The sequence below is a fragment of the Manduca sexta genome, chromosome 1 (assembly GCF_014839805.1).
Source record: "Manduca sexta isolate Smith_Timp_Sample1 chromosome 1, JHU_Msex_v1.0, whole genome shotgun sequence".
NCBI lineage: Eukaryota > Metazoa > Arthropoda > Insecta > Lepidoptera > Sphingidae > Manduca > Manduca sexta.
The window spans coordinates 918,657-937,941 of NC_051115.1; the positions used below are offsets into that span (position 1 = coordinate 918,657).

General features: G+C 38.0%; 1 protein-coding gene across 5 annotated transcripts; it reads left to right on the forward strand.

Annotated features, from left to right (window-relative positions):
* The first annotated feature begins 60 nt into the window (after positions 1-60).
* Positions 61-18,588, forward strand: LOC115454167 (bromodomain-containing protein 8). 5 transcript variants are annotated; one of them, XM_037447460.1, is made up of 18 exons: positions 61-417; positions 1,643-1,823; positions 2,968-3,169; positions 3,990-4,100; positions 4,968-5,114; positions 6,635-6,776; positions 7,192-7,288; positions 7,645-7,707; positions 8,761-8,928; positions 9,581-9,687; positions 10,067-10,215; positions 10,646-10,809; positions 11,202-11,312; positions 11,998-12,070; positions 15,987-16,101; positions 16,692-16,826; positions 17,671-17,779; positions 18,032-18,588. In XM_037447460.1, the coding sequence occupies exons 1-18, from the start codon at positions 233-235 to the stop codon at positions 18,155-18,157; spliced, it is 2,385 nt and encodes a 794-aa protein (XP_037303357.1). In that variant the 5' UTR covers positions 61-232; the 3' UTR covers positions 18,158-18,588. The 5 variants fall into 5 exon arrangements, with proteins under 5 accessions (XP_037303357.1, XP_037303362.1, XP_037303371.1 ...); XM_037447465.1 differs by having other exon boundaries at positions 9,584-9,687; XM_037447474.1 differs by having other exon boundaries at positions 7,645-7,701.
* The last annotated feature ends 697 nt before the right edge of the window (positions 18,589-19,285 follow it).

The window sequence follows — 19,285 nt, forward strand, 5'->3', positions numbered from 1 at the left end:
ATTTATTAAATAAATAGAAAATCTAACCTGAAGTTCCAACTGACATTTCGTAATTGGTAACCCCATTAATGACGCAAAGCATTAAAACGTCAAAAATAAATGTTTTTATTTATTTTGCAATTTGTTTATAAATTAGAACTGCAAATAATAAAATAATATGTTAACTTACATAATTATACTTTACAACGTGTAACGTACTCTATAGAATTTAACGCATCAAAAATAACCTAAAATGAGTTCCATACAAGAAAGGTTGCAACTAAAAAGAGTGCCTTTGGACACTTGGAATATTAGAGAGCAGCTATGCCTTGCCTCTGCGGTGGTCAGGAGTGGAGATCAGAACTGGATGTCGGTGTCCCGGGCGTTGAAAACGGTCGGGGAGCCAAATAGACCGCCTGACTGGTATTCTCAAAAGAGGTTAGTTTTTAGTTAGTAAACATCATATTTAGTATTTTCATTTGCTTGTGGAAGAGTGTTGCCCATACTTATCTTAACCACTGTGTATCATATATTGGAAACAGAACAACAGTAAAGTGATGACTTTTTGAAGTAAATATCTATAATTTACATAATATTTAACCAAATAATCCAATAAAGTAGTTGTTACCAAAGTACAAAAAAAAACTAAGCTACCAAGGTAGTCCTATTAAGTACCAAGATAAATAAGTAAGCGCTAAGCCTCAATGCAACAGAGCAATTTTGCCTCTACCATGCAATTCTTTTAACAATATAAAAAAGTTTTTCTATGTAAACACAACAGTAAGGGAATTACTGTGCATGTTAATAGGTGAGACTCACCTGAAGAGATTTGCCATATAGAGCTGGCTCTATCTAATTCAAGGCCTCTAATGGAAGCTGCAAGAGCATATTTCAACCATTGAATGTACATCGCTTATTTAGTGTTATATGAGGCGATAGGCATTACAATCTTTATTCTCTTAAATAAATGCAGTTCATTTTTATAAGGACTGTTTAAATATCAACAGTCCCTACGCAAAGTACTGTGGTTTGATATTAAGTTTTCTGCTCATTATCAGTCCTTTGAATTAATGCATGATAGCCCAATTTCTAGGCCCTAGAAGAATGGAGGGTCTGTTAAGATGAATGTCTGCAGTTTCAAAACATAAGGCATTCACATATCAACTGTTGAAATGCTAATAGACTGAAGTATATTTTTTTTTCGAAATAGTTTAATTAGGTTAAAAAAACATACAAAAATGCTGATTTGAAATATGTATGAAACATAGTGTTGCAAAAATGTTGCTTAAGTCAAGTAGCTTTCAATTGTCTATATAGTTATTCAGAGTAATTTATCAATTATTGTTCGCTTTAATGGTGAAGTAGTATAGTGAAGAAACTTATGTACCTAGAGTTATCCATATAGAATTTTGAAATCATGTGTATTCACCCATACTGCACTAAGTCAATCTGATGGTCTAGCACAGCAGTTAAACTAGTGACTTCCACCATTTATATACAATTTTCCCTATAAATCTCTAGTTTTCATACACCGCATCACAAAATGCCTTTTCAACGGTAAGGCAGTATTGTAACACAATTACTGATCTGCATCATGCACTGTAGTATATACACACGTTTATGAGATTTTATTCTGGGGTCAATATGTAAACATAATTTTCAGCTGTGCAGCGCAATACGGAGCTTTGTTAGAACATGTCGAGACTCCTAAACGGAAGAAACGAAGCTCCGAAGGTGCAGTGGAAACTCCACAGGAGAGCATCCTGAAGAAGCTGACGCAGGAGCGAGTGGTGGAAATACAGAAGACAATCGCCGAGCTGAACCAACAGTATGACTTATTGAAGGTAGATTTGAAGACTAAACTGGTATTGTTTATGGTAATTTAGATCCACGTGGAATGAGCATCATACCCAAGATGTAAGACCTGCCATAGTGGCCCAAATGTTTCTTGTTCCGGCATCAACCTAGTATGACTTGTTCAAGGTGGGTTTGAGGACTATACTGGTGTTATTTATGGTAGGATATTTGGATCTATCTGGAACTGAATCATATCCAAAATGTAAGACCTGCTATAGTTGCCCAAATTTTTTTTATTCTGGTATCAATCTGTGTTTGAGCTATATGATCAAACATGTGATTGAGAGGCCACCGCGACGCGACGTCCTTTAGCATTCGGCCCATCCTCAACCTACTTAATAGGTCGAAACTGGTCGGCGATTCCGACTACTTTTTATACGTGAGTAAAACCGTGTTGTTTTCGATTAATTTAATATGTCTCGCGTAAGTTTTAATAATATTATGATCAAACACGTTAGTTAGCATGTGGATGGATTGAATGGCTGGATGCGGCACACTATTATGTATGTATGCATGTTGTGACTGTTTTAAGAAGGTGTTACTCTTATATTTTAGAATATTGTTTTTCTTTTACTTAGTGTATGCAAAATTGTAACATTGCAAAATTGTGACTGGCTGTCCTAAATAAATAAATAAATGTATCTGGTTTTGAACAAGGCGACCTTATTCATGCTGACCAGCGAGTGGTTATTGCCATTTGTCAATTATTAGATCCCCTATCTGGACACCACTGCAGTTACCATTCGTTGTAGACAGTTACGGTCCACGACGATACGAAGCCTCATACGGAAGTAAAATTATAAACATAGGCATCAGTCAAAGCAAAAAAATCCTGGTTTTAAAAGTTGTCGCTGAGATCGTCAAAAAACGTCCTCCAAGGCCCTAGACGATTGCCCTGTTCGTCTCCCCCCAAAAGCCGCCTTTGGTTGTAGATAATAATATTTATTTATTTAGAAATAGAAATATTTGTTTATTTATTTTCCTCTCTTACATCTACTATTACAGGATAACCTAATGCAGTAGTGTAACACAATACAAATAAACAATATTTTGTCTTACAATCCTCATATTTTATATGAAATTATCATGGAATATAGAATTATTTTCATTGAAAAACAATTTTGTCTACAGACGGAAATAGCCGAAGCGCGCAACCCGAACACGTCCGAGGACCGCCTTCGCGAGATATTCAACAATATCGAGGCGTCTAAACGCGCGAAGGAGCGCGAGAACGCGCGTCGCGCCGCCTGGCTGAAGGAGCGCGAGGAGCGGAGAGCGCGCGCCGACCGCGCGTGGCGCCCCGGCTCGCAGTCCAGCACGCCCACCTCGCCTGGTGAGATGGATTTCCGCATTAATTTTATTCTATACTTATATTATAAAGCTGAAGAGTTTGATTCTTTCAATTCGCTAATCCCAAGAACACCTTTATATACGGACGGATGGCGACCACCGTACACAAGGTGTTAAACCTATAGTGGTACCATGTATGTCGCGTTGTGGGATCAGCCTGTGTATATCCGGTTCCGTTAGGCATAATTGTGTCTGTCGAGAGATAATCATGTCTCGTCAGTCGACATTATATTGAACACCACTACACTTACCATCAGGTGCAGTGGAAGTAATATACTGCGCACTTATAAAAAAAAACATTTAGATTTTTTTTTCACTAATAGGAAGCTACATTACTCCTGAGTGTTATAGGGAAATTTTTATTCCGGGAAAATATTTATTCCCCAAAAACTTTTTCACGTCGGCGGTAGCTGCAAACAAAAGCTAGTTATTGATAAATATTCTCCAAGAAATCACACAATGTGCGCATTCGTTCGCATCAATGTGTTCCCTGAAATATTCGCATTGATATTCATATGCATAGACTAACATGCTTTGAATGTTTAGAAAATGTATCTTGAAAGATTTCCACATCGATCAATATCCGGGTTGAGTATTTTCCGCATTGACCAACGTTATTCCAAAACTTTCTGCGTTGTCAATTATCCACATGGTAGTTATCTGCGCTATTATCAACCGAAAAAAAAAATTCCGCATTGATGAACGTCGTCTGATTTTTATCCGCATTGATCAATATTTCTATTAAATTTCTCCGCATTGATCAATATCTTTTAACTAATGTCTCCGCGTTACATTTGCACCAGTGTCCGCTGCGCCGGTGGTGCCGCCGTCGTCGCCGCTGCTGACGTCGCTGCTCAAGTCTTCGCCGGTGGTCACCACTCCGCAGCACATATCACATCCGGCTAATGTTGTTGGTGAGTATTATTATATTATTTTATCAGTCCTGTATAACTGTCCAACTGGGCATAGGCCTCCTATACTACTGAGAGGGATTAGGCCTTAGTTCACCACGCTGTAGTGCGGGTAGACTTCACACACTATCAAAATTCCTATAGAGAATTACTCAGGTATGCAGGTTTCCTCACGATGTTTTCCTTTCACAGTTAAAGCAAGCGATAATTCACAAAGAATACACACATATCTTTAGACAAGTCAGAGAGGCTTATGGGTTTTGAACCTGCGGAAATTCGTCTCGGCAGTCCGTTCCACATCCAACTAGGCTATCTCTTTTTATAGTGGCGTAGTGGTAATGTTTATGTATCATGATTACCGAGCTGAAGTTATGGATGCGAATCTCGGGTCGTGTCAAAAATAATAGGGAACCGGCCTGTGTTTGATTTTGTTCATTATTCTATATGTAATAGTTAATAATGTGAAAAAGAAACACTTCTGAGAAAATTGCATAAAAATTTGGTTACAAAATGGGCTAGTAATTCATATTCCAAATATTGTAACGTGCGGAAGTGGGCGCGTTGTGGGGATATCGCTTCATCTCTTTCTTTCACACGCATTGTAATTCCCGATGACGTCACACGTGGGTATTGCACCTCTTTTCTGTTTCTTGTTACTTGCCCCTTCTACCGAAATTGAAACACTTATAACTTGTTGATTTTTTACCGGATTTTAATAATTCCTTTTGTGTTATAATTTATATATAGTAAACATTTGATAATATCAAAGAACATAATAAAATGAGTCCGGTACCATATTGTGACTTGGTTTTTCCATCTTAAAAAAATATATTTATTCACACATTTCATCATACCATAAACAATGTACAGAAACGGTGTCGCCGTCAGTGACAGCGCCGACGTTGTCTATGCTCCTCGAGAAGTCGTCTGTAACGACTTGCTCGCAGCACGAGAGCAAACACGCCGCCATAGAGCATATCAAGAGCCAACTGCAGCAGATTGAGCATCAATTGAACGGTGAGTGGATTGTTTTTGGTGCGTCTCATATGTGAGAGTCTGCCTGGATAGGTACCACTGTAATGTCTATTTCTGTCAAGCAGCAGTGTGTAGTCACTGTTGTGTTCCGGTTTGAACATTGTAGCCAGTGTAACTACTGGATATAATGAGACATAACATCTCATGTCTCAGGATGGCGAAAGCAGTGGAATACTAAATACTTTTTAATTCAAGGTGTTGGTGTTTTTATTGTTTATGTTCGTATCGCTTACCATCAGGCGAACGGCAAGCTCGTCCCGTCACTCAAAGCACCAAAAAATTATAAGAAAATGTTGGACCAAATGTTTGGCCAGATGCGACATTGTTTCGCCCCAAACAAGTTCCGATATACCGGAATATCCGGTATTAAACATGAGGGGAGAATGCATACTACTATTATTAAAGTTTGTCAATGTGTTAAGATGTTTGTTAGGAGAAACAGCTGAATGGATTTTGATAAAATTTGCCAAATATGAAGGCTATATATATATATAACTATCATGAAGGCCACATTTTATCCCGGAAGAGTACTAATAGTATTTATTTTTTACCATGAAAGGTATAACATGCGAGTTGCGAGCAACATACATTATTTAAGGGGTAAGACCGTATCACGGTGTAAATCTATTATTTCAAAATTACTGCTAAACTTTAACAAACAAATAGGTCCAAACGACGGTGGTATATTGTAAAGTACTTTGGAAACGGCGGTATCACTCCATAATCCGATATTACCCCATTCCACCATATTTTTTATTTATAATAATAATAATAATAATAATATCAGCCCTGTATTATATACTGTCCCACTGCACGGGCCTCCTCTACTACTGAGAGGGATTAGGTCTTAACCCACCTCGCTGGCTTAATATGGATTGGTAGACTTCACACATCCTCAAAATCTCTATAGAGAACTACTCAGGTATGCAGGTTTCCTCACGATGTTTTCCTTCACCGTTAAACCAAGCGATAATTCACAAATACACACATATTTTTTTAAAAAGTCAGAGTTGCGTTTGAGTTTTGAACCTGTGGACATTCGTCTCGGCAGTCCGTTCCACACCAAACTAGAGTATCGCCGCTTTAATTAATTTATTATTTACTAGCTGACCCGACAGACGTTGTCCCATCTTAACTATGAATTTGTAGCGCGCATTCTGTCAATCGCTGACAGTTATTTCAAACAATTGACAGTTATATAAAATTAATATTTTCGTCAAGTTTTCTTAAATTTTCTAGTTTTCCGCGCAATTTTTTGAAAAGTTTTCTTTCATAAGAACCTTCTCCTGGCAATAACGAACACAACAAAAAAAAAATAGTGAAATCGGTCCAGCCGTTCACGCGTGATGGCGTGACCAAAGGAAATAGGGATTCATTTATATATATAGATTATATTGCAAAGTAATTTGGCAACGGCGGTATTACTCCACAATCCGATATTACCCCATCTCACCATATTTGTTCAATACATTACCCCAGCCTGATCAGTATCGGTATTTCAGCGAACGCTCCACCACCCCTCGTCCCAGCGTCAGTCCCAGCGGTGGACATCGATGACATAGAGATCAAGGCGGAAGATGTCTATGCCTTTAGAGATATAGATATCCACATACCGCCCGTGGCGTTGCACAAAGGGAACAACAGGTAAGGGATCTCTGCACCACCTTGAGGTCGACTGGTAGAGATTGTCTTTGGCATTAGGTCCGCTTATATACTTCTCTGTATGTGTAAAATAAATAAATAATTTTAGTTAGTGACATCAAGACTGCGCCCTAACTATAGTTTCAGAAGTTTTTTACTTGAAATTTTGTCCTACTTAATATAAATGCGGAAGTTTGTGATGATGTATGTTTGTACCGCTTTCACGAAAAAACTACTGAACGGATTTGGATGAAACTTTACAGTAATATTGGTTATACGTCAGAATAACACAGGCTACAATTTATAATGAATTTATACAGACAGACAATCAATAACAAACACATAATAAGTACACCTCAAATTGATAACTTCCTTTTTTAAGTCGATTAAAAATTGTAATGATTTTGTCATATCTCAGGGCTGCAGATAAGATCTTAAAGAAAGATGATTCCATGTCGACCATACACGACGAGGGCTTGGAGCCAGCGACGGAACAGATTCGGGAAGAGATAAAGGTGATGAGATAACAATCTATACTATTATATCTATTATTCTGTCCTGCTAAGCACAAAAGCGGTATATCAGGGAAACCTTATTTCGAGATAATCGAAGTTTTGTAAATATAGTTTTGTATGTAAAACTATATTATTATAACGGTGAAGGAAAACATCGTGAGGAAACCTGCACATCTGAGAAGTTCTCTATAGGTATTTCGAAGGTGTGTGAAGTCTACCAATCCGCACTACAGCGTGGTGGACTAAGGCCTAATCCCTCTCAGTAGTAGAGGAGGCCCGTGCAGTGGGACAGTATATAATACAGGGCTGATTTGCTACTCACTATCATAGTCGCTTACCTTTTTCTTATTTTTTAGCAGGAAGAAGTGGTGCCGGTAGAAATTGTAGAGGAAGAAGTCCTGAGGGATGAAATTGTAAGCGTGAGTATATATTTGAAAGTGTTTTTACTATAAATTTTAATAACAGGCTAGCTTAGTATTACAAGGTTCTATTTTATATGTAGCCTGTGTATATCCGTTTCCAACAGGCATAATTGTGTCGACTGTGGGGTAATCATCTCTCGTCAGTCGACATTCTATTGGACCCCACTCCACTTACAATCAGGCGCAGTGGGGGTCCCTTTGGGGGTCATTCAAGTAACGTAACGCAATTTTTGAAGATTTTTTAAACCCATGTTACGTGCCGTAACGTTTTTCTGTAACCCCTCCCTAAAAGTTACGTAACTCTAAATTCACATTTTGTTAATAATATTCACAATTATGTCACGCAAAGTACTGGAAAGTCGCTAGTATATATTTTTTATTGTTTTAAAATAAAAAAAAAAAATAATGTTACATAACAAGTTGTATGAAGCCCCCCCCTCCCCTCCAAATTACGTTACGTAACACTCGAACGGCCCCTTGTTGTGGCGTCATATTTTTTTTATCTTTTATCTGATTTTTGAATAGATGTCGCTAGCGTCATTTAGGTAATATCAATCACTACATTTGTAGCGACCTTTGTAGGTGAAAATGCTTTACACGCAGGCGAAGCTGCGACTAACAACTAGTATCCATATATATAAAAATGAATCCCCAACTAGTATTTATCTATCTATATCTTCCATATGTATAAAAATGAATCTCTATTTCCCTTGGTCCCGCCATCACGCGTGAACGGCTCGACCGATTTCACAATTTTTTTTTGTTGTGTTTGTTATTGTCAGGAGAAGGTCCTTATGAAAGAAAATTTAAGAAAACTTAACGGCAATATTAATTTTATATAACTGTCAGTTGTTTGACATATCTGTCAGATATACACACCAGAAAATAAAACGAAGAATATTGTGTATCATAGAGCATTACAATATTAAACACTATGGTTTTGAATAATATGTTTTTTTATTAATTATACCAATTCAAATTCAATATTCATAATTAGGATATGACAACGTCTTATCGGGTCAGCTAGTTATTATATAAAATCTTTGGCAGACCCCAGAAGAGCCGATAGTAGAAGCCGTCGAAGCCGCAGAGAAGCCTGAACAGCATCCGGCGCCGGTCACGACGGAGCTGACGCCGGAGACGGAAGTGAGGATCGCGTTCCCGGAAGTCAAGTTCCCGACCACGGAGATCAAGGTCATACAGCCGGAGGATCAGAAGGTGTGTTTGAGTTGTATGTTTTGTATGTTTTATGTTGTTGTTGTGTAAGGTGTGTTTGAATTTATTGGAATTTCGAGCCTCGGATATTTTTTTGTTGAAATATATATATTTTAAATAGGTAAATAAAAAGAATATTGTGCTAATTTCTAATCACTACATAGTATAAAACAAAGTCGCTTTCTCTGTCCCTATGTATGCTTAAATCTTTAAAACTACGCAACGGATTTTGATGCGGTTTTTTTTAATAGATAGAGTGATTCAAGAGGAAGGTTTATATGTATAATAACATCCATTAAATAGTGGAGAAATACTGTTATTTTGTTATGTTATTCCCGTGCGAAGCCAGAGCGTGCCGCTATGTTTTTATATACAACGTTCACAGTTTTTCTGTAGTGTATTTAGTATCAGCATTGCACCCGTGCGAAGCCGGGGCGGGTCGCTAGTATTATATATAATGTCAATGTCGTAAAAAGTAGTTTAAATTGATTAGTCATTCTTTGATAGTTAATATGTTTATACAAATCGATTTTATAGTGAGGAATCGATGTATCGATACTTAAAGCTTTGTTACAATCGATAATATTTCTTAAACGTAATCCACGTTCGATTATCTGTAATACTTATAAAATACAATTGTTTCGTACTCTCACAGCAGGCAAAGGAAGACGTCAAGGAGCCGGAATCGATTCTGGTTGAGCCCGAACAAGAGGAGGAAGTGAACGTGGAGGATATCACACCGCCCGTCGTTGAAGAGGAGAGGTGGGTAATATTGGTAGAACCATTGAGGGGATATTGGGGCGATCTTCTTGTGTTATATCAATGCCACTTACGGCAGATTATAATAAAGGATTCTAATCGTTAGCTCAGGATTTATGACAAACGATAGAACCGATTCAAAATCGATTTCAACAATAAATCGATTTTATGAACATCGATTATTCAACTAAAAATCAGTGATTCTTTTTCGTATTATTAACCAATACGTATAGAATAATGTACAAAATCAAACACATGACGGTCCCCTATTGAAACAGCTCTACAGCAATCTACTGAATTGTTAAAAAAACTATGTAAGGTGTATGTTTTGTTGGCTGTTCAAATAAATAAAATAAAAATATGTTTTTATACTCTATTCTAGTGAACCGCAAACGGAAGCGCCACCGCTGCCACAACAGGAGCCAACAGAAGAAGAACCAGAAGAGGAGGTCAAGCCAGTAGCAGAGATGATACCACACCCAGAAGACATTCCTTTGCCTCCAGAACCTGAGGAAATAGAGGAGAGGGAAGGTAAGTGGAGAGCTGCTAGGACCCTTTGTGCATCGAGATCTATCTTCAAAAATAGTCATTTATGGGTCATTTTGACATTGTGTTATATTCTATCGATCGCTGACAGTTATTTCAAACCACTGACAGTTATGTAAAATTAATATTGTCGTTAAGTTTTCTTAAATGTTCTAATTTTCCGCGCAATTTTTTTAGTTTTTTCTTTCATAAGAATTTTCTCCTGACAATAATAAACACGACAAAAAAAGAAAAGAGTGAAATCGGTCCAGCCGTTCACGCGTGATGGCGTGACCAAGGGAAATAGGGATTCATTTTTATATATAGAAGATTGAACCTAAATTGTAACCCAAAAATATATTTTTTTTTCACTATAGAAAATTTCCATTATCTGACTTTTTTACATTTTCGTACATGTTATTATTATTATTGACAGAACCACCACTACCACCGGAACCGCAACCGGAAATACCCGAAGAGGAACCGGCGGAGGCACAGCCGGAGATTAAAGAAGAAGTAGCGGACGCGGAACAAAAGGAGAATTACGCAGACGTTGAAGTGAAGACGGAGGAAGATTTAAAAAAGGATGAAGACGCAGAGGTAAGGAAGTTACTGATCCACTAGTACACACACGCACACGCACACACACTGACACACACACACACAGAGAGAGAGAAAGAAAGAGAGAGAGAGAGAGATAAAACTCACACTCTCTCCCACGCACGCAGGCATTTAGCCTTTCAACCGATAATATACATATTTTTTATTTCTGCTTTCCTGCCAGCCCGAGCTGGCTTCTTTGTTTACTTCATAGTCTTTCATTTATTTTATGTCCAATATAAAAACTCTTTAGTTATAAGCGCCTTTATCTAAGTAATAATTAAATATTCTCATGTACCTTGACTTATCATAAGTGCAACTATGTTCGCCTACGTGATGAATAAAGCAATTTACTTTTTTATATATTTTTTTAAATTGGCAATTGTTTTCAGGACTCAATACCCTTAAAGCAGATGATAAAGGAAGAGATAGCGCTTCAGATAAAGGAAGAAAGGCCTCTAGAGGACGCGCACACCGAAACCGATGATGACACTCCTATGGAGGTAATGTATAGGAAAATGAATATATCTTTTGATCACGCCATAATGATAGTAGGTAGATCTCTCATATGTGAGAGTCCGCCTGGGTAGGTACCACTGTAATGTCTATTTCTACAACAGTGTGTAGTCACTGTTGTGTTCCGGTTTGAACATTGTAGCCAGTGTAACTACTGGACATAATAATTAACATCTCACGTCTCAGGCGAGAGCAGTGACATACCAAACAATACTTGACTTATTTTTATTTATAACTTTTATAAAATATGTGCGTCATATAAATTATAAAACAGAAGAAATCATTGAAATCTTGTGAAAAATCTACAAGTTATAATCCATTTTAATAAGTAGTCGGGGTGAGTGTCAAAAAACAGAAAAGGGACAAAATACTTGCATGTGATGTCAGCGGGCATTACGATACGTGAGAAAGAAAGAGATGGAACGATATCTCCACTTCGCGCCCACTCCTGCACGTGGCAATATTTGAAATTTGAATTACTGTCTTATTTCTTATCGGATTTTAATGCACTTTTCATAGGATTTCATTTTCGTATTATAATAATTGCTGTTACATATTAAAAAATTTACAAAATCAAACAAAGTCAAATACCCAGTTCTATCAAACATAAATCATTTCTAAAAATATAAATTATTATAACTCAAAGTAGATTGAGAATGTATTTTTTTATAGTTGAGTCGCGAAGAAGAAAAAGACGGCAAGAAGAAACGCGATTATTCGAGAAAAAAGAAATCTGATTCTAGAAGTAAGTTCTTTATTTATTACAAGCTTTTATTTAACTTGAAATGTTTATATCGAAATATCTAAGCGACAAAAATACCGAAAGTTAGTTATACTAATATTTTGAATCGCCAGGTCTTTCTGCGTCATTTGATCTAGATTTTGTAGGTCTAGGACAATTTTAATATCATTAGACTATATTTTTATAAAAGAAATACTGTAAATTTAATTTTTTTTTATTAAAATCATAAGTTTAAATCGTTCTATTGAAAAGTTTACTGATTGTCGCTTAGATATTATTGCTTTTCAAGTGTCAATATGTATGTATACATGATCATTTTGACATTGGGTTACTAAATGAAACTATATTTATTTTATTGGAAATAACACTTTATAATAAGTTAGTTGAGCCGTAGATGTAACATAAAATAGTGTTTGTTTCGAACGAAATAAATATTAATAAAAAGTAATTTTAATTTTACGCGCCCTAATGCCACTACTACTACTCTAAGATAATTCCTCGCAACAACATCATGCTTTTAGTCAGAAATAAACTTATTATGTTATGCTTATTTCTTCAAATGCGACGGGGAGTGACGATGTCAGCCGTAATATGATCCTTCCTATCCTTGATGAAATCTTCCCCATCATCTCCCATATCCTAAACCACTCTATCTCCTCGGGGGTCTTTCCTTCAGCATGGAAAGAAGCCCGTATCATTCCTATTCCTAAAAAATCTAACCCTTCGCTTTTCTCCGATTTTCGTCCCATCTCTATTCTTCCATTTCTCTCCAAGGTCCTTGAACGTTTGATTCACACGCAACTAAATGACTTCCTTACCAAAAATAATCTCCTTAATCCCCTACAATCGGGTTTTCGACCTGGGCACAGTACGACTACCACTCTCACTCATATTACGGATGGCATCAGATTGGGCATGGAGGAGGGCAAGCTGACTGTCTTAGCACTATTAGACTTCAGCAATGCCTTCAATACCGTCGATTTTGAGGTATTACTAAGCGTTCTGTGTTCTCTTAACATATCTCCAATGGCAATTGACTGGTTTCGTAGTTACCTGTTTGGTCGCCGGCAACGAATCTGTATTGAGGAAAGTTTTTCTTCCTTATGCCCTTTATCTGCTGGCGTACCACAGGGCGGCGTGCTATGTCCTTTACTTTTTGCTGTCTTTATAAATTCCATAACAAATCATCTTCGCGCTTCCTACCACCTCTACGCTGATGATCTCCAAATTTATGCTCAGGCACCCTTAAACAATTTGGCCGATGCAATTACAACAATCAACTTAGACATCCAGCACATCTGCGAATGGAGCAAAGCCTATGGATTGACGGTTAATCCTTCCAAAACCCAGGTCATTGTTGTCGGTAGCCCCAGGATGATATTGAGACTGGATTGGGACCAATTACCATCGGTGTCCTGTAATGGTGTCATCATTCCATACAGTGATACTGTAAAAAATCTCGGCTTGTACTTAGATAAATCTCTCATCTGGGGCCCACAGCTTCGAGAAATTAGCAGGAAACTGTTTGCCTCGGCTAGTTCCTTGCGGAGGTTACACAATTTTCTTCCTGTCGCCACGAAGATCTTACTTGTGCAAACACTCCTTCTCCCTATCCTTGATTATGCCGATGTCAGCTATCTAGATCTCACCGAGGACCAACTTTCTAAACTTGAGCGTCTCCAAAATTTCTGCATTAGATTCATATTTGGTTTACGCAAATATGATTATGTGTCCGAGTTTCGTGCTAAGCTCAAGTGGTTACCCATAAGACTTCGTCGGAATGCCCATATTCTTTTTCTTCTGTATAATGTTTTGTTTAGTCCTAACACTCCTTCTTATCTAAAAAAACGATTTTTATTTCTCAATGACTCACATCCCAAGTCCTTGAGATCGTCGGTGAACCTGAGATTAAAAATGCCTGCGCACACCACCACATTCATGGACAAATCGTTCGCCATTGAAGCTGTTCGATTGTGGAACGCGCTGCCTCTTATGGTGAGACGGGCGAGCGACGGGCGGTTTTTTGTTTGTTTGTTTTGTTTTTGTGTGTGTTTGTACAATAAAGAGTAAAATAAATAAATCTATATATATAAAAATGAATTGCTGTTCGTTAGTCTCGCTAAAACTCGAGAACGGCTGAACGGATTTATCTTATCTTGGTCTTGAATTATTCGTGGAGGTCTAGGGAAGGTTTAAAAGGTGAGAAAAATTCGAATAATTGCCGGGAAAATCCTCAAAACAGCATTTTTCTATTTCCCATACAAACGTTTTCTAACTAATACGTAGAGTCAATTTGAGCTTTATTGCTATTGTATAAAGTTCACTGTTGTCTAAGCAATGTAGGTGTGTTCCTAACATCAAAGCAGTGTGCGTTGGAGCACAGAATATAATAATGTAATGTCGCGTTCTGAAACTCAACAAAAGTGATATCGCGGACCCGACTAAATTGAACAGTCACAAAATTTAATAAATCATTAGTTATTTGGTTGGCTTCACGATATTATTTCTTTTGTTTTACTTTAAAATGCATGTTTTCGTTATGGACAATTTTTGAGCTACTTTTGCATAAATCTGTAGAGAGGTCAATTCTGTACATGAAATATATTTCCAAAATAACTGGGGGTGATTAGGGATCGATACTGATGCCAAAAATGCAATTAGTAAAATTTTTGTCTGTCTGTCTGTATAACCGTTATAGAAACAAAAACTACTCGACGGATTTTAACTTAACTTGGTACAATTATTTTTCATACTCCTGAGCTGGTTATAGTATACTTTTCATCACGCTACAATTAATAGGAGCATAGCAGTGATGGAAAATGTTGGGAAAACGGGAGAAGTTACTCCATTTTTTAAGCTTCCGTCATTTCGTGTGCAACCTTAATGGTTAAAAGTTCCTTCGATTTCACCAGGATCCCATCATCAGACCCTGACCGGACAATCGGACCACCTGCATACCACCATAAATTAAAAAAACATCCCGACAAATTGAGCACCTTTTCCATTTTTGAAACCCGAAATCCACGCGGGCGAAGCTGCGGGCGGAAGCTAGTAATAAATAAACTTACAGGACATATTCATACTAAACTACAAAATGATAAAAAATCAAAAAACTAATGCCAGCAATTTTGGTGAAGTATTCGTTATTAATGGATGATTTTTGGCACAATGTGAGTAGAGGTAAAGAATGAGTATGTGTTTCATTTAGTAACGCAATTTCAAAATGATACTGTATAATACTGTCGTGCAAAGCTCAAAAGTGGTATCTCAAAACAAACTTGATTTTTATGTTGTCAGATAGCTTAAAGAAATACCCACCCAATGAACTTACCTAAATAACGGTATCTTGTTTAGAACTTGTTAAAAAACTTTAAAAGAGTTTCTCTATCTCAGTTTTACATAAAAAACTATATTTACAAAACTTCTATTATCTCGAAATAAGGTTTTCCTGACATACCGCTTTTGCGCTTAGCACGCCAGTATTTGCGATAGTAGTTTAAACATATCTGGAATTTGAAAAAAATACTGATTCCAAATAAACATATCGACCCATTAGAAGAATAACGTAACATCTGCAAAAGGTCAAAGCATGTTTGACACATGTGAAAAAGTAAAGGTCGCCAGTAAAAAATAGTTTTTAGACGATTCTTACAAATGAACAATTCTGGAATAAGTGGTTTTTTAATTAATTACTTAATGCTTGATATGTTAGCCGGCTAACATGACGGCTACATGACAGTTACATGACATTACGCGTGCCACGGGAATATAACCTTATTAATTACTACATAATAAGGTTATTTTTCCGTGACACGCGTAATGTCATGTAGCTGTCATGTTAGCCGGCTAACATTCCAATAATTCCGACGGCAAATGGTTTAAGAGTGCGATATATCAGAGCGGTTGTGTGATGTGGCAGCGTGCTCGGGGTCGGAGAGCGCGGCGGAGGCGTCAGCGCCGGAGTCGCCCAGCGCCAGCGACGCCGACCGACAGCACCGGCTGTGGAAGAAGTCCGTCATGCTCGTCTACAGCCGGTGAGACGAACAACAAACTTATAACTTTTATATAGTTATATAGGCTTTTTTTTTGTCACCACCCTTAGCGTTTCATGTCGGAAAATCTTTATGTATTGTCGCGCTCCGTGTCTATTGTGTACTATAATATCTCCTGCGTGGCTGATCTCCGTTGAGAATGGCTGCTGTGGTCAAAATGCGGCGGAGGGTTTTTAATAGGGTGATAACTTAACGATCCCTCTACTTGATGGTAAGCGGATTGGAGTACAAATAAAGTGAGACTGACGAGATATGATCATCCCTCACCAGTCGACATTATTATGCCGGTCTGTTTAAAATGTATATATATAGCACTCTTCGAATAATCCGGGATCAGATAATGGGATCACTTTGATACATCCGTATAAAAAAATATATTCTTAAGACTCTTCTCTGAGCAAACGACCTTGAACATTTGTTCCATACATTTTCTGCGCACGAATTACGGGAATATGTAGAAATAAAATATTAAATTAAACTACCTACCAAAATCATCTTTAATTGTCTATCTACCGAAAAGATGGCATCTAAAATTTAAAAAAAAAGTAAATAACTGCTATATTTTATTCCAGGCTCTGTGCCCACAAGTACGCGTCGCTCTTCCTCCGTCCGATCAGCGATGAGGAGGCGCCTGGCTACAGCCTGGTGGTGAAGCGGCCCATGGACCTCTCCACCATCAGGAGGAACATCGACAGCGGAGTAGTCAGGTATTGTTATAAATTATGTCCAGGTGAGTTATTATAACCGCCTCTGTGGCGTAGTTGTACTGCATGCGCGGTACGACAGCGCTCTGAGGTCCTGGGTTCTGTTAGGCGACCGATCCTGACTGTCTTTCTTATTTAAAAGAAACTACAATGTCAACGAGGTCACAGGTTTAATTAGAAAAATTAAACTGTTACAATTTTTACACAACAGTCCTGACTTCCTGATTTCTTATATAATGGTGACTGCTTAAAAAGCGAGTACCACTCGTCGCGAGGCCAATAACTAACTGAATAAAATTAAATAGAATTAAGTATATCGAAAAAAATCACAACTCAGCATTATTGCAATGGAATATTACAAAAGCAATGCGATGCGAACACATATGCTGAGGTTTCAATCATTGCATATAAGGCAGGGTTCTAACAGTTCGAATCCCAGGCCGGGCCGTGATATTTGGGATTTTCTGCTCAGTATCAAAAAATACAATTCTTTTTTTCAGAGCAGTTCATTTATATGCTCGCAATAAATTAATCAGACGAGAGACGAGAGACGATCAGTTCGTCTGATTAATTTATAGGTAATAAATTAATCAGACGAACTTGTCGTTCGCCTGATAAGCGATACGACCGCCCATAAACAGAAGACACCATCCAGTACCATGAATTACAAAGTATTTGGTATTCCACTGCGCTCGCCATCCTGAGACATGAGATGTTAAGTCTCATTATGACCAGTAGTTACACTAGCTGTACACACTGCTGCTTGACAGAAATAGATTGCGGTGGCACCTACCCAGGCGGACCCTCACATATGAGATATCACCAGTAAAAATCCCATTATCCACAGAACGACAGCGGAGTTCCAACGCGACGTACTGCTGATGCTGTCCAACGCTCTCATGTACAACAGCAGCGAGCACAGCGTCTACAACATGGCTAAGGAAATGCATGAAGAGGTGAGCTATGTGCATTGTATATACAGTATCATTTTGACGTTACATTACTAAATGAAACCAAATACTCGTCTTCACCTTAGCTGACATTGTGCAAAAAATCATCCATTATTAACGAATATTTACGCCAAAAATCCTGGTTTTAGTTTTCTGATCGACTTGTTATCACAGTAATGCTCCGTCCTTAGATAAATAACGTCTTTGAATAAGGGGGTTAGTATATAGCCTAGCTAAAGTAAAATGGTGTCGCGACAGGCGCAGTGCCAGCTCGGCATGCTGCTGGCGGCGCAGGCGCACGCCGGGCTGTGTGCCGCGCCGCCCGCGCGCCGCAAGCGCCGCCGCAACGAGCCGCACCACGCGCACGCCAAGCGACACCACTGAACACTACTGCCCGCTACCAACTATACAGGGAAATATCACTTCACCCGCCGAAGAGTTTAGCAACAATGTGCGCTCATTATATATTTTATATCCGTCCGGATAGCGACCGCACACAAGGTGTTAAAACCCGCCATAGTGGCTCACGTGAGCGTTCCGGGATCAGCCTGTGTATATCCAGTTCCAACAGGCATGATTGTGTCGAATGAGGGGTCATCATCTCTCAGTCGACATACTATTGGAGCCTACACTTACCATCAGGTGTGGGGTCACTTTGCGCGTTTAAAAAAATATATCAACATGAAAATTTTTTATTTCATTTTTGCAACACAAATAAAAATAGACCTTGTAATAGTGAGCCAGCGAAATGTCTAAAAAATTTTATAAATAATAGTCTTCAAATAATTCTCTGGATTCATCTGTGTGAAAAAAAACTGAATCATCCCTATTGACCCCATTCCGCGGTACAACAATCGGAATAAGTTCGAAGTAGTATCTTGTAAGGCTGGTGTACATTTCCACAAAAATATATCATTCTTGATTCTCACAATAAATATCAATATATTTATTAATTTTAAACATTGTAATGTTAGTGATTATTAAATAAATGTATAAGACTGAGTTATTGTTTTATTTGTTCTTATTTACTTGCGGTTTCTTCTGCTGAAAGGGTGTTGCTTGTGTGGATTTTTTTGTACAAAAATCAGGATATTTTAACTATGCCATAATTATTGGAGGTAGGTCTCTCAAATGTGAGAGTCCGCCTAGCGTGGTGCCCCCGCAATGTCTATTTCTGTCAAGCAGCAGAGTGTAGTCACTGTTGTGTTCCGGTTTGAACATTGTAGTCAGTGTAACTACTGCACATAATAATTAACATCTCATTTCTTAGGTCTTATACCAAACAATACTTTGTAATTTAAGGTGTTGGTGTATCTAGTGATGACGAAACAAATTCCAAATAGTGGAGAACAAGATGGGCGCCATAGTCATTTTAGTCACAATTTAGCATTGATCAGGAAGTTTGGTGGTGCTCGAGTAATTTACACAGGCACCCACAAGGGTTATTTATTTGTAGGCGATAAAAAACTCAAGATGGCGGATATTTGTTATACCGGGTTATTAGTTTTAGGC